Consider the following 14050-nt stretch of genomic DNA (forward strand, 5'->3'; position numbering starts at 1 on the left):
ACAATTCAATTTAAAATTCAATTAAACAAAAACATTTCCATAATATTAAAATTCATTAAAAAACAACAATAAATAATACAAATTACAAATAAAATAAAAAGACATAATTAAAATCCTAAAAATTAAAATTACATAATTAAAATACTAAAAATTAAAATTACATAATTAAACTCCTAAAATTAAAAATTACATAATTAAAATCCTAAAAATAGAGATTGAGAGAGTTGTTTAGTATAGTGTCATTTTTTGTGTTTGAAATGAGAGTATTTATAGATGAAAGTATGAATTTTGGGGTAAAAATGATGGAAAAAAAATTAAAAGTGTGAAAAAATGGATATATTTTATTAGGAAGTGAGATAATATTTTTTTAATTAATTTTGAAATTTTCAGATTTTTTCGATTTTTTTTTAAAAAAATAATAAAAAATGATAAATCAATGTGCCAATCAGAGCATGCCCCGTCGACGCCTTGTGCTCTTGCAGCTAGCACGACCGTGCTCTTAGCTAAGAGCACGTCCGTGCCAGCGGCAAGAGCGCAGCGGCGGCGGAGCGTGTCCTTGCCAGCGGCAAGTACGGACGAGCAGCATTCTACCACCGTTGGGATGCTCTAATCCTCAACGCAGTTGACCAGGCCAAATCTACTGCGGCAGTACACCGCCGCCTTCAGTCTGTAAATTCCACATCTACCCCTCGCCTTGTTGTAACTGCAAGACTGGACACATGGGCAAATCGGTCATCTCAACCTGAAAAATGACCATTTAAAAAAATCAGTGGTCTGACGCGCACAACGTTCAACACTTCCGTTTCCCCAATTTTCACAAAATTCACAAACAGCCCTCTCGGAAACATTTATTCCCACACCGCTCCCCAAAATCCACAAATCCCCACCAACCCTAGAGAGAGAGACGATCCTCCGGTTCATCCACCGACTCGATGGAGATCGGGCCGGAGACGGCGGCGGAGGCTGAGAGGCTCTTACCTCTGGAATCCTCAGCGTCTTCGATCGGTTCTTCGCCGGGAGAGAACAGTAGCGGCGGCGGCGGAGGGGATAATTCTAAGACCAGGTTTAATTTGTTGGATGACGATGAGGAGGGGGATGTTTGCCGGATCTGCAGGAATCCTGGCGACGCGGATAATCCGTTGCGATACCCCTGCGCGTGCAGCGGCAGCATCAAGTTCGTTCACCAGGATTGCCTTCTTCAGTGGCTGAATCACAGCCAGGCTCGCCAATGCGAGGTTTGAACTATGATTGCTCTGATTGATGTGTTGTTCTTTTCTTTCTGGACGCGATTTTGTTATTGTGTAATTATCCCCTTGAATTATTCGATTGGTTTGTTCGTGGAAATAATTAGCTGTTTTGGTGGAATAGTATCGGAATTTCGACTTAAGCTGATTCTCTTTGGTTGGTTCATGCAGAGGCGGATATTATGAACCCTTAGCTGAATTAATATGTTGAAGTTATTTACTCTTTCTTCATCCCTCTAAATCATGTTTCTATTCTACTTGTTTCTTGTTTTTGGGTGATTCATGATTGTCAGTTGTTTCCTTGGAAGTGCTAGACGGTTTTAGAACGTGATATTGTAAGTTGTAAGAACTAGTGTGAAAATGGACACATGGAACTTTGGTTGTCCAGGCTAAGCTTATATGAAGCGGGGCAATGTCACATATGCATGTTTTTCCTTCATCTTCTCAAAGTTTTGGAGTAGTTTGTGAAATTCTATCCCAACAGCATGCATGAACCTTAAGTCCTTAACAGCTTCTTGCTCTCAAAGTATTATATATGGAGATTGTTGTTTTCGACTGTTTTGTATTGTTTCAGGCATATCGAATTGTTATAGTCAAGGGAACTCCTAAAACAATGACAGAACTTAACCGATCTTTTCTGCATTGCAGGTCTGCAAACATCCATTTTCATTTTCTCCAGTTTATGCTGAAAATGCCCCCACAAGACTTCCATTTCAGGAATTTATTGTTGGGATAGCTATGAAAGCCTGCCATGTTCTGCAATTCTTTCTACGTCTTAGTTTTGTGCTTTCTGTTTGGCTTCTCATCATTCCATTCATCACATTTTGGATTTGGAGGCTGGCATTTGTTAGAAGTTTTGGAGAAGCCCAGAGATTATTCTTGAGCCACTTATCTACAACAGTCATTCTCACTGACTGCTTGCATGGATTTCTGCTGTCTGCTAGCATTGTTTTCATTTTTCTCGGGGCGACTTCCTTGAGAGATTACTTTAGACATTTACGAGAGCTTGGTGGACAAGATGCTGACAGAGAAGATGAAGGAGACAGAAATGGAGCTCGTGCTGCAAGAAGGAATCCAGCTCAAGTCAATAGAAATGTTCCTGTTGAGGGGAATGGTGAAGATGCTGGTGGAGCCCAAGGAATTGCTGGTGCTGGTCAGATGATTCGACGAAATGCAGAAAATGTTGCAGCTAGGTTGGAGATGCAGGCAGCTCGGCTTGAGGCTCAGGTTGAACAGATGTTTGATGGTTTGGATGATGCTGATGGGGCAGAAGATGTACCTTTTGATGAGCTGGTTGGCATGCAGGGGCCTGTGTTTCATCTGGTTGAAAATGCATTTACAGTAAGTCTTCTGGATTTTATTTTCATTTGATTTTTTGAGGTCCTAATTGCTAAAATGGCCCTGAGGGTCTCTTCTTGTCAACTGTTGGTGCCAAACTGGGATTCTCTTTGTGGTGCATGCTCTCCATTCTACATGGAGTAGTACATACTGTTATTTTCTTGCTAATTCTGCTAAGGCTTTTGGTTCGCTTAGTTAGCAATGCTTAGCATTTTACTTGTTTTGACATGCTAAATCATTTGTTGCCTTTTTTTCCTATTGTAATAATGCACTATGCCGTCAATTATAACAAGAAACAACTATGTGTTTGGATATGTTTGCATGAGGAAATTTTTTCAAATTTAACAACTATGTTTAGTCTTTTGAGAATCAAATTTATTTCCGTATTTCTCTTTCGTTTAGTTAGTAATTCACACTGTCATCAATTCAACCAAAAAATTCCTTACTGGGTGCTCTTATTTATTTATGAGATGCGCTGTGACGTTTTTGTTTTCTTATGTGAGGCATGGTTGAGAAAATCATGCTTTTCCTGCATGAAATCTTTTAATGAGTTATCGGCACTGTCTTCACGTTCTAATGAGTTATTAAAAATATTAACCTTCTGAACTGTGCGAAATTCATCCATGTGATACTTTGGATTAATATGCATTGTCATTGAGAAAGTTAATGTTTGTACCTTTGTTTCTTGCAGGTTCTTGCGAGTAATATGATATTCCTTGGAGTTGTAATCTTTGTGCCATTCTCATTGGGGCGGTTTATAATATCTTACTTATCTTGGATTTTGTCGTCTGCTACCAATCCAGTGTTGTCCACAGTTGTTCCACTGACTGAATCAGCACTTTCTTTGGCCAATATCACTCTGAAAACTGCTCTGACTGCTGTTGTAAATCTAACATCTGATAATCAAGACCAAAGGATGCTTGGTCAGGTTGCAAATGTACTGCAAGCAAATGCAACTGGACAAACTATCTCAAGCAATATAAGCTCTACGGTGGCAACAGACATCTTGAAAGCACAGTCAGTTGGGGCGTCACGTCTCTCTGATGTTACTACTCTCACTGTTGGCTACATGTTTATATTTTCTTTTGTCATCTTCTATCTCGGGATTGTTACCTTAATCAGGTACTCAAGAGGAGAACCTTTGACAATGGGGAGGTTCTATGGTATTGCTTCCATTGCAGAAACTATTCCGTCCCTCTTCAGGCAGTTTGTGGCTGCAATGCGGCATCTTATGACGATGATTAAAGTTGCGTTCCTTCTGGTGATTGAGCTGGGTGTTTTCCCTCTGATGTGTGGTTGGTGGCTGGATGTTTGTACTATAAGGATGTTTGGGAAGTCAATTTCTCAGAGAGTTGAGTTCTTCTCAGTCTCGCCATTAGCAAGCTCCTTGGTTCATTGGGTTGTGGGAATTGTGTACATGCTGCAAATAAGTATCTTTGTCAGCCTTCTTCGGGGGGTATGAATTGTGCCAAACTTATAATAATTATTTTTCAGTACTAGCTTTTTTTATAACTTCTAAATGTCCATATGTTGTAGGTCCTACGCAATGGGGTTCTTTACTTTCTTCGTGATCCTGCTGATCCTAATTACAATCCATTTCGTGATCTCATTGATGATCCTGTGCACAAGCATGCTCGTAGAGTTTTGTTGTCCGTTGCTGTATATGGGAGTTTGATAGTCATGTTGGTATTTTTGCCTGTTAAACTAGCAATGAAGATGGTTCCTTCCATTTTCCCTCTGGATATCTCGTAAGGCTGCCTTTGACATTTTTTTACAATCGTCTGAAGTTGGTTTGGGTCTTTCTATTAATTTACTTGTGCTCTAATTTATGGATGCATACTTTCTTTTGCAGTGTCTCTGATCCATTTACTGAAATTCCAGCTGACATGCTCTTATTTCAAATATGCATTCCTTTTGCTATTGAGCATTTCAAACTACGACATACTCTCAAATCCCTTCTCCGGTATTGGTTCACTGCTGTTGGCTGGGCTCTTGGCTTAACAGATTTTCTACTCCCAAAGCCAGATGATAATGGTGGACATGAAAATGGGAATGCTGATATGGGCAGACATGAGAGAGGACATGGACCCGCAGTTGGTCAGGAACGAGTGGTAGCCCTTGAAGATGTGAACAGACCCAGACGTTTGGCTGCAACTGTCGAATCAACTGAGGAGCTTGATGATGAACTAACTGATACAGAGTAAGTTCTAACAGTCCTCAGGTTCTATTTCATCAGTCGGATAAAACCAGTAGGTCCTGAGATTCAGGGGACGTATACTGAGTGAAAGATCTTTTGCCTTGTCTTAAGTAGTGCTTATAAAGCTCTATAGTTGCTCGTTCACTCCTTTGTTTAGTGTATGTATCTTAAGCTCTATTTCATCAGTCGGATAAAACCAGTAGGTCCTGAGATTCAGGGGACGTATACCGAGTGAAAGATCTTTTGCCTTGTCTTAAGTAGTGCTTATAAAGCTCTATAGTTGCTTGTTCACTCCTTTGTTTAGTGTATGTATCTTAAGATGATGTAACATAGTAGCATAAGTTGAGTGGAACTAGGCAGTTTAGGAGTTTGATTAGGTGTTTCTCCTTTGAATCTTCAGACTAGTTTTTTTCTCTTATCCGTCCCTAAGTACAGAGAAACATAGCACTAAGCTCCCCTGAAATTTTCCATAGATCATGTCAATCCATGGGTGTTGTACAGCCTTGGAGTCACTGGTTGGTGTGATCTTTGTTTCTTGTTCAGCTTGGCTTTGGTTTTTGTTATCTTTTAATTGATTAGTTGACTTTGTTATTACTGGTTTGCAACTTCAATATTTTCAATGTTGCTTGTCTGTTATGTTGTGTCGTTAAAAGTAATTATTTTCTGTGTCTTAAGCTGTCGCTTCTGGATAATGATAGCTTCACGATGAATCATTTGGTAGCTGTGTTTTGGTATTTCTTTGTGGTGCGTGTATCTGTAGTACTCCTCACCTTATATTATCTGGCTGGTCCTTCAGAAGGTGGGCTTTTGTACTTCGGATTGTGCTATTGTTGATGGTTGCTTGGATGACACTGCTAATATTCAACTCCGCGTTGATAATTGTACCAATATCCCTCGGGAGAACACTCTTTGATGCCCTCCCGCTTCTCTCATTGAGTCATGGCATTAGGTGCAATGGTAAGAAAGTTGTGATAAAATATGATGGCGACTGAATTATATCTACTCCAGAATGGAAGTGATGCTGAAAATTTTACACGTGGATTTCTTCTCCAGATTTATACGCTTTCGTCATTGGAAGCTATGTCATTTGGACTGGTTTGGCTGGAGCAAGGTACTGCATTGATCTCATTAGAACAAAGAGAACTAGAGTATTGCTTAACCAGATATGGAAATGGTGTGGCATTATTTTCAAGAGTTCTGTGCTGTTGTCAATATGGGTAAGAATCTTGTCAATTGTGCAAAAGAACAAAATTACTTTTAAAATCCATTGTCAGCTAACAGTTCACTCCCTTGCAATTGCAGATATTCGTGATTCCAGTGTTAATCGGGCTGCTGTTTGAACTCCTCGTGATTGTGCCAATGCGGGTTCCAGTGGATGAAAGCCCGGTTTTCCTTTTGTATCAAGATTGGGCTATGGGATTAATATTTTTGAAGATCTGGACTAGAATGGTGAGCATCTCCATTTCCATTGGTATATATTACTTTTTGTGGAATCAGAGAAACCTCAAATTTTTTTTCTGGAACTTTTATTTGTTTACAATAGGTTATGCTAGATCACATGATGCCACTGGTGGACGAGAGCTGGCGTTTAAAATTTGAAAGGGTGAGAGAAGATGGTTTCTCACGTCTGCAAGCATTCCGGGTTCTCCGGGAGATTGTGTTCCCGATCATTATGAAGCTGCTTACCGCGTTATGTGTACCGTATGTTCTGTCGAGAGGGGTGTTTCCCATATTCGGGTACCCGCTGGTCGTGAACTCAGCTGTGTACCGATATGCGTGGTTGGGATGTCTGATCTTCAGCGTGCTGTATTTCTGTGCCAAGCGGTTCCACGTGTGGTTCACGAATCTCCACAACTCGATACGAGATGATCGATACTTGATCGGGCGGAGGCTCCATAATTATGGAGAGAGAGAGAATGTAGTTATGAGACAACACGGGCGTGGTATTCCGGAAGACAGGGAGCAGCATCCAGGGTTGATACGTAGGTACGTTATTCCAGAGGAAGAAGAATACTAGGCAAACAAATTTGCCTCTTGTGAATATGAATATTAATATTAATATGCTGGAGTGATTTTCTTGTAGAGTCATCTTATTTTTTTCTTTCCTTTTTAACTCGACATTATACTCTACAAGATCTAGGATGGTGCTTGTTGCTCCAAATATGGAAGCTGTAATTTTCTCTGCCTCTCTACCTCCATTTATCGTCCCCTATAATCCTTATACCTCATATGAAAATATAATCGCGTTCTAATTTGTTCCCATTTGTTTTTATTACTCCCTCTATCCTATGCTATGCTAGTTGTATTTTTTTTTAAACAAATATGGAATGACTAATTAAATTAATATTTTAAATATTAGTATAAGAAAACTCTTAATAAATGAATATTTTATTAATTCTAATATCTTAATTAAATATTTTTAGGTGAACGACGAGGCTTAAAAATTTCACAGCAAACAAATATGAAACCCACTTACAAAGGAAAAAGGAAAATGAAAAGAAACGCTATACTAAGCCGTAAAACGTGAGAGCATCTCCAATGCCGGCGTCAAAATCGCGACGCCGATTTTTCGCCGACGCCGGTTCTGATGCCGAACCATTGGAACCGGCGTCGGCGAAATCGGCGTGGCCATGCCGATTCGAGCGATGACGCCGGTTCCGACGCCGATCCTCACGGCGCCATTGTGGGTCCCGGATCGGGGTCAAACCGGCGTCAGATTTTATTTTCTTTTGAAAACACTATATATACGCGCTTTGAACGTCATTTTCATTCGCACCACTTGTTTTAACGAGTACTCTCTCTCTATCTTACTTTCTGTACAAGATCAATTTAAGAAATGAGTAATGCCGGTGGTAGTGGTGGGGATGCGGATGAGTACGAGCGTATGCTGAACGAAGAGCTAGATGCCTATACGAGCCGTGAGGTTGATCGATGGATGCAGAGTTATATGCAGCCGGCGGCACCTCGCCCACGACCAGTTGTCCACCGTCGACAAGTGGTTGATCGTGATCATGAAGCTGCACATCAGCGCCTGTTCACAGATTACTTCGCAGAGGAGCCGCGTTTTAACGCCAACCATTTCAGGCGTCGTTTTAGGATGAGGCGGGACTTGTTTATGCGTAATGTTAACGCTTTGGAGCAGCGATATCTGTATTTCCGCTTCAGGCACAATGCGGCTGGCAGACCCGGCCACACCCCTATTCAAAAGTGCACTGCGGCAATCAGGCAGTTGGCCTATGGCACCGCGGCAGACATGCGTCAGACGGAGGCTCATATTCGACTCCAAAAGGATTTAGTTGAAGAGTTGTGGGCGCGGAGGATTGCAAGGCGTTAGTTTTTATGTAAATTTATGTAATTTTTTTAAATGTAATTTTTTTAAATGTATTTTTTAAAATTATTGTACTTTTTGAAATTTTAATAGTATTATTCAATTTAAATGTATTTGTCTCGTAAATTAAATTCCGTATGTTGATACGATTGTAAATTAAATTATATAATTGTTATTAGTGATGTGGATATGTAGTGTGAAGGCTATGTGAGGGCTATTTAATGTCCAGTTGATGTGGCAAGCTGATGTGGCAGGAGAATTGTAGTGCTGATGATGTGGCAGTGTGAAGGCTATGTGATGGCTATGTGAAGTCCAGGCTTACTGGAGATGCTCTGATGAAAGAAATTTCCCTAAATTCCACCGACCTTTTTTGGCGCTAGCAGAAAGGAAGGCGTAAACTAGCACGCAAAGGCGGAAATTCAACCGTTAAATAACAGTCGCCCACCAATCACACAAGGAATGTGAAATATCTCACTCTCTCTTTCCCCATCCCACCTAAATCCCTTGATTTTTTGCAATATCTGCGCGCTCATGGACTCGATTTCTCTCGCCGCCGCTCTCCACGCCGTCGTTCCACGTCCGGAGGCAGTCTCAACCGTCCATGGCCGCAGTTTACCCTGCAGCAGCTCCTTCTTCCGCGCGCCAGCCTCTGCAAGCAGTTCCGTCCGGCGGAGTCAGTTTTCAAAGTCTCGGCGGCTGGATGCCTTTTCATTCGCCTCCAACGGTTCCACCAGTTCCGTTCCCGTAAGTAGTCATTTTCACCTCTGCCTTGGCTACACGTTTGTATGAGTTTTACGAAGATATATAAACTAATTGAACGACTGCTAGTGAGCTTCTGTCTATTTGAAAGTCATAGGAAGAAGGTATACTTACATGTTTCACTCTGGTTGGAGGATTTCAATGACGCTCAACGCTCTGTTCTCAATTGAAATATTTAAGATCTGGCCTTACCAATACTTTACATATTCCTTTGAGCTATTGATTGGATAATTAGGTTGGTTGAATTCGTAATTGAGGAAGGAACAACTGATAAATCTTGTAGTTTTAAATCGTTATGCAGTGTTTATCCTTATGCACTTGGTATCCTTGTCACTTACAGACACGGGAAGGGATCTATACCGTTGGTGATTTTATGACAGGGAAAGAGCATTTGCATGCGGTAAAACCTACAACTACTATTGATGAAGGTATTTCTCATGTGTCTTTGTTTAAAATGTGTCTTGATTTGGTTTAGTCTTTTTGCTGAAATGTTTTCTCTTAAATAACAGCTCTGGATATCCTTGTTGAGAAACGAATCACTGGATTTCCTGTGATTGATGATGACTGGAAGTTGGTAATGTTAGATCTGCTATATTTTATGTTTTGCTTGAAAGAACATCTGCATGTTTTGAGGGGTTATATAGATGGTATGGTTTTTGGTTTAACCAGTAAACCACAATTAGAAATTTGAATATGCATTATCGTTGACTTGACTCTGTCCCTCAAATTCTATAATCTTGATGATTATTCTGATGGACTGTTGGATATGTCTCACTTTACCAGTTCTTGAGAACAAGTGGGTTTTAGCTCCCCATAACATTATATTGTGTGCTTCCAAAAGTATAGTTAGCCCCACCAACCACTGATATGAAACTGCTGTTGTTGGTTAGCTCAGATCAGAAGTGCAACTCTGTAGCTGCATTTCGCCAAGATATTTCATTAAATTGAGAGGGATCCCATATTGGTTTGCATTTGTTGAACGTATTGTGACGACTATGCTGATGGATTGTTGTATATGTTGCACATAATGGTTTGTGGTAAAGGTTCTTGAGAGAAAAATGAAGTGCTAGCTTTCCATAGCAATGATGTAAATTCTGCTAAGAATATTATTGGGTTACTCTTACTCAGACAAGTGTCTAAGTTCAATTGAAATGTTTTGGTTGGTGATTACCTTGGGGAATATTTGCACAAGTCAGATTTGGACCAAGAGAGGCTATTGTTCATCTATCATGCAGCATATATGAATTATCTTCTATCCCTGTAACTTTCAGTTCTATGTCGTGATAGTTTTCATTTAAATTTTGAGACATGTAGTTGTTTGATGCAGGTTGGTGTTGTTTCTGACTATGATCTATTGGCATTGGACTCCATCTCAGGTACTCCCTCCGTCCCGGAAAAGTATAAATTTTTGGTTGGACACGGGTTTTAATACACAATTGGTAAAGTAAGAGAGAGGATGAGAAATGATAGTGGAAGTAATGTTAGTGGTAAGTGGGGTCCACATTATTAGTAGTGTAGTTGTATTTCCAAAATTAGAAGGTTCATACTTTACAGGGACGGATGGAGTATACTTTAGGTGTGAATCCCGTGTGTGTTACCTTTGTTTTCCATACAAATCTAGAATTCCAGAATGCTTTGTTAGAGATGACGATTGCTGGTGGTATTATTGGTTATTGGATGAATTCATTATGCCATTAAGTTCTAGCTATTCTATTTAGAATCCCTTGGAGGATATTTTTTATTGAATGAGATTGTTTTTGGTAGTTATGAACGAGATTATTTTGGTACTCATATTCTGCAAACCAGCCATTATTTGTGGTTTTTAGGCTTTAAGTAGTTAGAATTGCAAACATGCATGATTTGGTTGGTAGGTGTAGCACACATAGATTTCTCCATTATGATATGTTTTATTGCTCATGTCAGATGATTATAATCCTTTTGTCTGAGATAGGTGTTTTCTTTTTTCCTTGGTCATTACTTTGCTTCCATCAAATAGTCATATCCTGCCTCAAATTTCTGTGGGAGTGACCTGGGCTTGGATTCTCCTTGGTAGAGGCTACTTTACATGGTGCTATTTTCTTATGTTTTATTTCTTTGTCAAATGCAGGTGGTGGACAACAGGAAATACCTATATTCCCGGATGTTGATAGCTCCTGGAAAGTATGTACTATAACTTTTCCTTATATAACACGCCTGGCAACTAGTATGAATTTTTTTCTTCTAGATTTCCAGCAAAGATTGTTTGACTTTCGAGTTCTAATATGATTCTGTAAACATCTCACTACCATGTATAGCGGTTCTGTGTATGGCCTGCAATCATTTTGGGAAAAGTGAGAATCGTAGTTTTTACTTCTTTTTGCATAGTTTATGAAAATCTGTCTTAGTTATTGATCTCTCTTTGTTCTTGTTACAATGAACAAGATTAAGTTATCAGGGTAGTATTTTGTCTATCAGTTCTGATAGTTTATGTTTATCTCATGGCAGACATTCAATGAAATTCAGAAGTTACTCAGTAAAACTAATGGGAAGGTTATCAGTGACGTTATGACTCCTGCTCCCCTTGTCGTCCGTGAAAATACCAATCTTGAGGATGTTGTGAGGTATTTTGCGATTTCCTTTTCCTTTTAATGCTTATTCATAATGATATCTGTTAGATTTTTTTTTGGCAGAGGGGACCTAGGTGAAAGAGGCAATATTTTCTTGATTGTTTTTGTGTTTATATTATATTGATGTTGTTGCAGGATATTGCTTGTAACAAAATTCCGGCGGCTACCGGTTGTTGATGGTGAAGGAAGGCTGGTATAATGACTGTCTCCACTTGCTTCATTTCCGTGCATATCATATAGTAGTAGTACTTTATTTAGAAATTCGTCATACAACTTTGTGTGTTCCTTGTGATAGGTTGGGATTATTACGAGGGGCAACATTGTGAGAGCTGCTCTTGAGATAAAGCAGGCTGGTGATGAATTGTGATTGGTGTCATGCATGACCTTAAGTAAAGTTATACGGGATACATGATTCTCTGTTGCCGACGCCACTACATCAATTTGTGGAATATCGACACACTGCAACCTTCTACTGATATTTGGCAGTCACGACTGCATAGGTAAGCGAGAATGTGTCAGTTATATCGACGAGCACTCCATTCTGGTGCAGCATCTTCATATAAGTTGTAGTTATGCATGTATTTTTCGGCATTCGTTAGATTACAGAACTGTAGTTATGATCACCCTTGGACATAGATAATGTGATTTTATCTCTCATGGTCCTTAATGCCTTACGCGATCAACAAATATGTGATATATCTTATAGTCATTTCGATGAATCTGATGATAGTTTAGAACTCACTTGTTCAATTTCTGTTTGTTTAATTGCCATTCTATAATGTGCCTGGATCAGTACGGTGAACTTGCTTACACTTTTTAATGAAATACAGTAGAAATGCATTTTCTTGAGATAGAATGCATTTTAGGCGCGAAGAGCTCCACACTAATCAATAACATGCTGACTAATTTATCACAATATTTGGGAACCCCACAAAATTCTCAATATATAAATACGATTATCGTACAAATTAGAGTACAGGCTATGTACGAAAATTATAAATAAATATTTGTCTCTTCATTCCAAATTTAAGAGCCAATGTCATTTTCAGTCTCAATCTAGTTTCACTTAGCATCTTATTTCAATAGTTCATTTCATTAATGTTCTAACTCTACCACTAATTCCACCACCTTTTCCCCCCTCTCTCTCTTACTTTACCAATTGCGCATTATACTAAACTACACATTTTCATATGTCCGAGTTTTTCATGAAAAAGACGCATCATTCGCTCTTCCATTCGCTGCTCCCACTTAGCCACTTCTTCCCGCACCATTGCGATTTTCCTATCTGAATCGACTTGCATCTGTTGTGGAACCCACAAATGAGTAAGCAGCCAATGGGAAGTATATGTTTGTTGCTTGTCCCGCATCATAAATTTGTTTTTTCTTCTTCACCTTCCCATAAAGTTCCACGGAGATGACTTCATGATCGGGGTTCTCTATTCCTTGAGTCCGTTTTTCTTCGGCTCTTGCCATAACGTCATCCTTCCATTAAACAAACACGAAAACATTCAAAATGTGCAAGGACAAGGGGGAGAACCTCACAAACAGACAAAAAAATAAAAAATAAAAACTCACAAACAAACTAGCCATCACTTTATTTTATCACACCCATCACTTTCCTGCTTAGGATTATTCAAAACATACAAACACAGGAAACACACATGAAAGAATATGTATAGACATCAATTGGTTATCATATAAATGAAAGACTAAAACAAGTTATTGTTACTATAGCCCCATCAGTATTGTTCATGCCTATTATCTCACTTAACCAAAATCAAAATTATTTACTTAAAGAAAAATTTATGCAGTTACAAGAAGCTATTTTGATTTCCAGAATCCATCTATCTCTACATCTATATACACATGCATGGGAATCTCTTAAAATTTGGTCAGCACATCATTTTTACCACTATATGTCAACTTGCTTAACTTATACTAAAAATGCTCTCCAAATATATCTATATTCTATACACCTTGCAAGCATCATCTTATTTTTATTTCTTTACAATTTCCATACAAATCCAAATTCTGTTTGCAATGCAAGTAAACAATATATATGTCCTAGAATACATATGCATTTTTGGTTTCCCTAATTCACAAACTCAGGAAAATACACTCCTAACCTAATTTATCCACCATGCTCCCACGTTGACTCCACAGTCAACACCCAAGTTGCTTAGGGTGGCCCATATAGCCAAATCATATTGATAAATGCCAAAAAAGGATGACCAAAAAGAACTTACTGCAATTTGTAGAGTACGCTGCGAACTGAACCCTTGTGAATCACTGTTGCTTAGCTTGTGAGTGAAAGAAATCCATAAATGGAAAAGTTTTCCATTATTCTCTTTGGACTAAAAACAATATCAAGAAAGTGCAAAATATCATTTAAAACAGGACTAAAGTCTCAATTTGGTCCTTAACATATTGCGGTTTTTTTTTTTATTTTGGTCAAAAATATTATCTTTTGAATTATTCGGCCCCTCACATTTGAAATCGGATCACATTTAGTCCGAAATAGACGGAACCGTTAAAATGTAACAGTCAACGAAATTTAAATCGATTTTGACCGGATTAA

At 39.0% G+C, this 14050-nt stretch overlaps 2 protein-coding genes across 3 annotated transcripts; both read left to right on the plus strand.

The window, feature by feature from the left end:
- Window positions 1–802: 802 nt before the first annotated feature.
- LOC121759587 (probable E3 ubiquitin ligase SUD1) lies at window positions 803–7041 on the plus strand. Its single transcript, XM_042155234.1, has 9 exons — window positions 803–1235; window positions 1893–2585; window positions 3274–4038; window positions 4119–4330; window positions 4435–4782; window positions 5576–5736; window positions 5833–5996; window positions 6082–6228; window positions 6323–7041. Exons 1-9 carry the CDS (start codon window positions 933–935, stop codon window positions 6794–6796), a joined length of 3267 nt encoding a protein of 1088 aa, XP_042011168.1. The 5' UTR covers window positions 803–932; the 3' UTR covers window positions 6797–7041.
- A 1441-nt stretch (window positions 7042–8482) lies between these two features.
- LOC121759588 (CBS domain-containing protein CBSX1, chloroplastic-like) lies at window positions 8483–12181 on the plus strand. 2 transcript variants are annotated; one of them, XM_042155236.1, is made up of 8 exons: window positions 8483–8851; window positions 9168–9294; window positions 9376–9440; window positions 10194–10242; window positions 10974–11026; window positions 11351–11466; window positions 11608–11665; window positions 11768–12181. In XM_042155236.1, exons 1-8 carry the CDS (start codon window positions 8639–8641, stop codon window positions 11837–11839), a joined length of 753 nt encoding a protein of 250 aa, XP_042011170.1. In that variant the 5' UTR covers window positions 8483–8638; the 3' UTR covers window positions 11840–12181. The 2 variants fall into 2 exon arrangements, with proteins under 2 accessions (XP_042011170.1, XP_042011171.1); XM_042155237.1 differs by having other exon boundaries at window positions 8487–8851; window positions 9207–9294.
- The last annotated feature ends 1869 nt before the right edge of the window (window positions 12182–14050 follow it).

The sequence above is a fragment of the Salvia splendens genome, chromosome 12 (genome assembly GCF_004379255.2).
Source record: "Salvia splendens isolate huo1 chromosome 12, SspV2, whole genome shotgun sequence".
NCBI classification, from domain to species: Eukaryota; Viridiplantae; Streptophyta; class Magnoliopsida; order Lamiales; family Lamiaceae; genus Salvia; species Salvia splendens.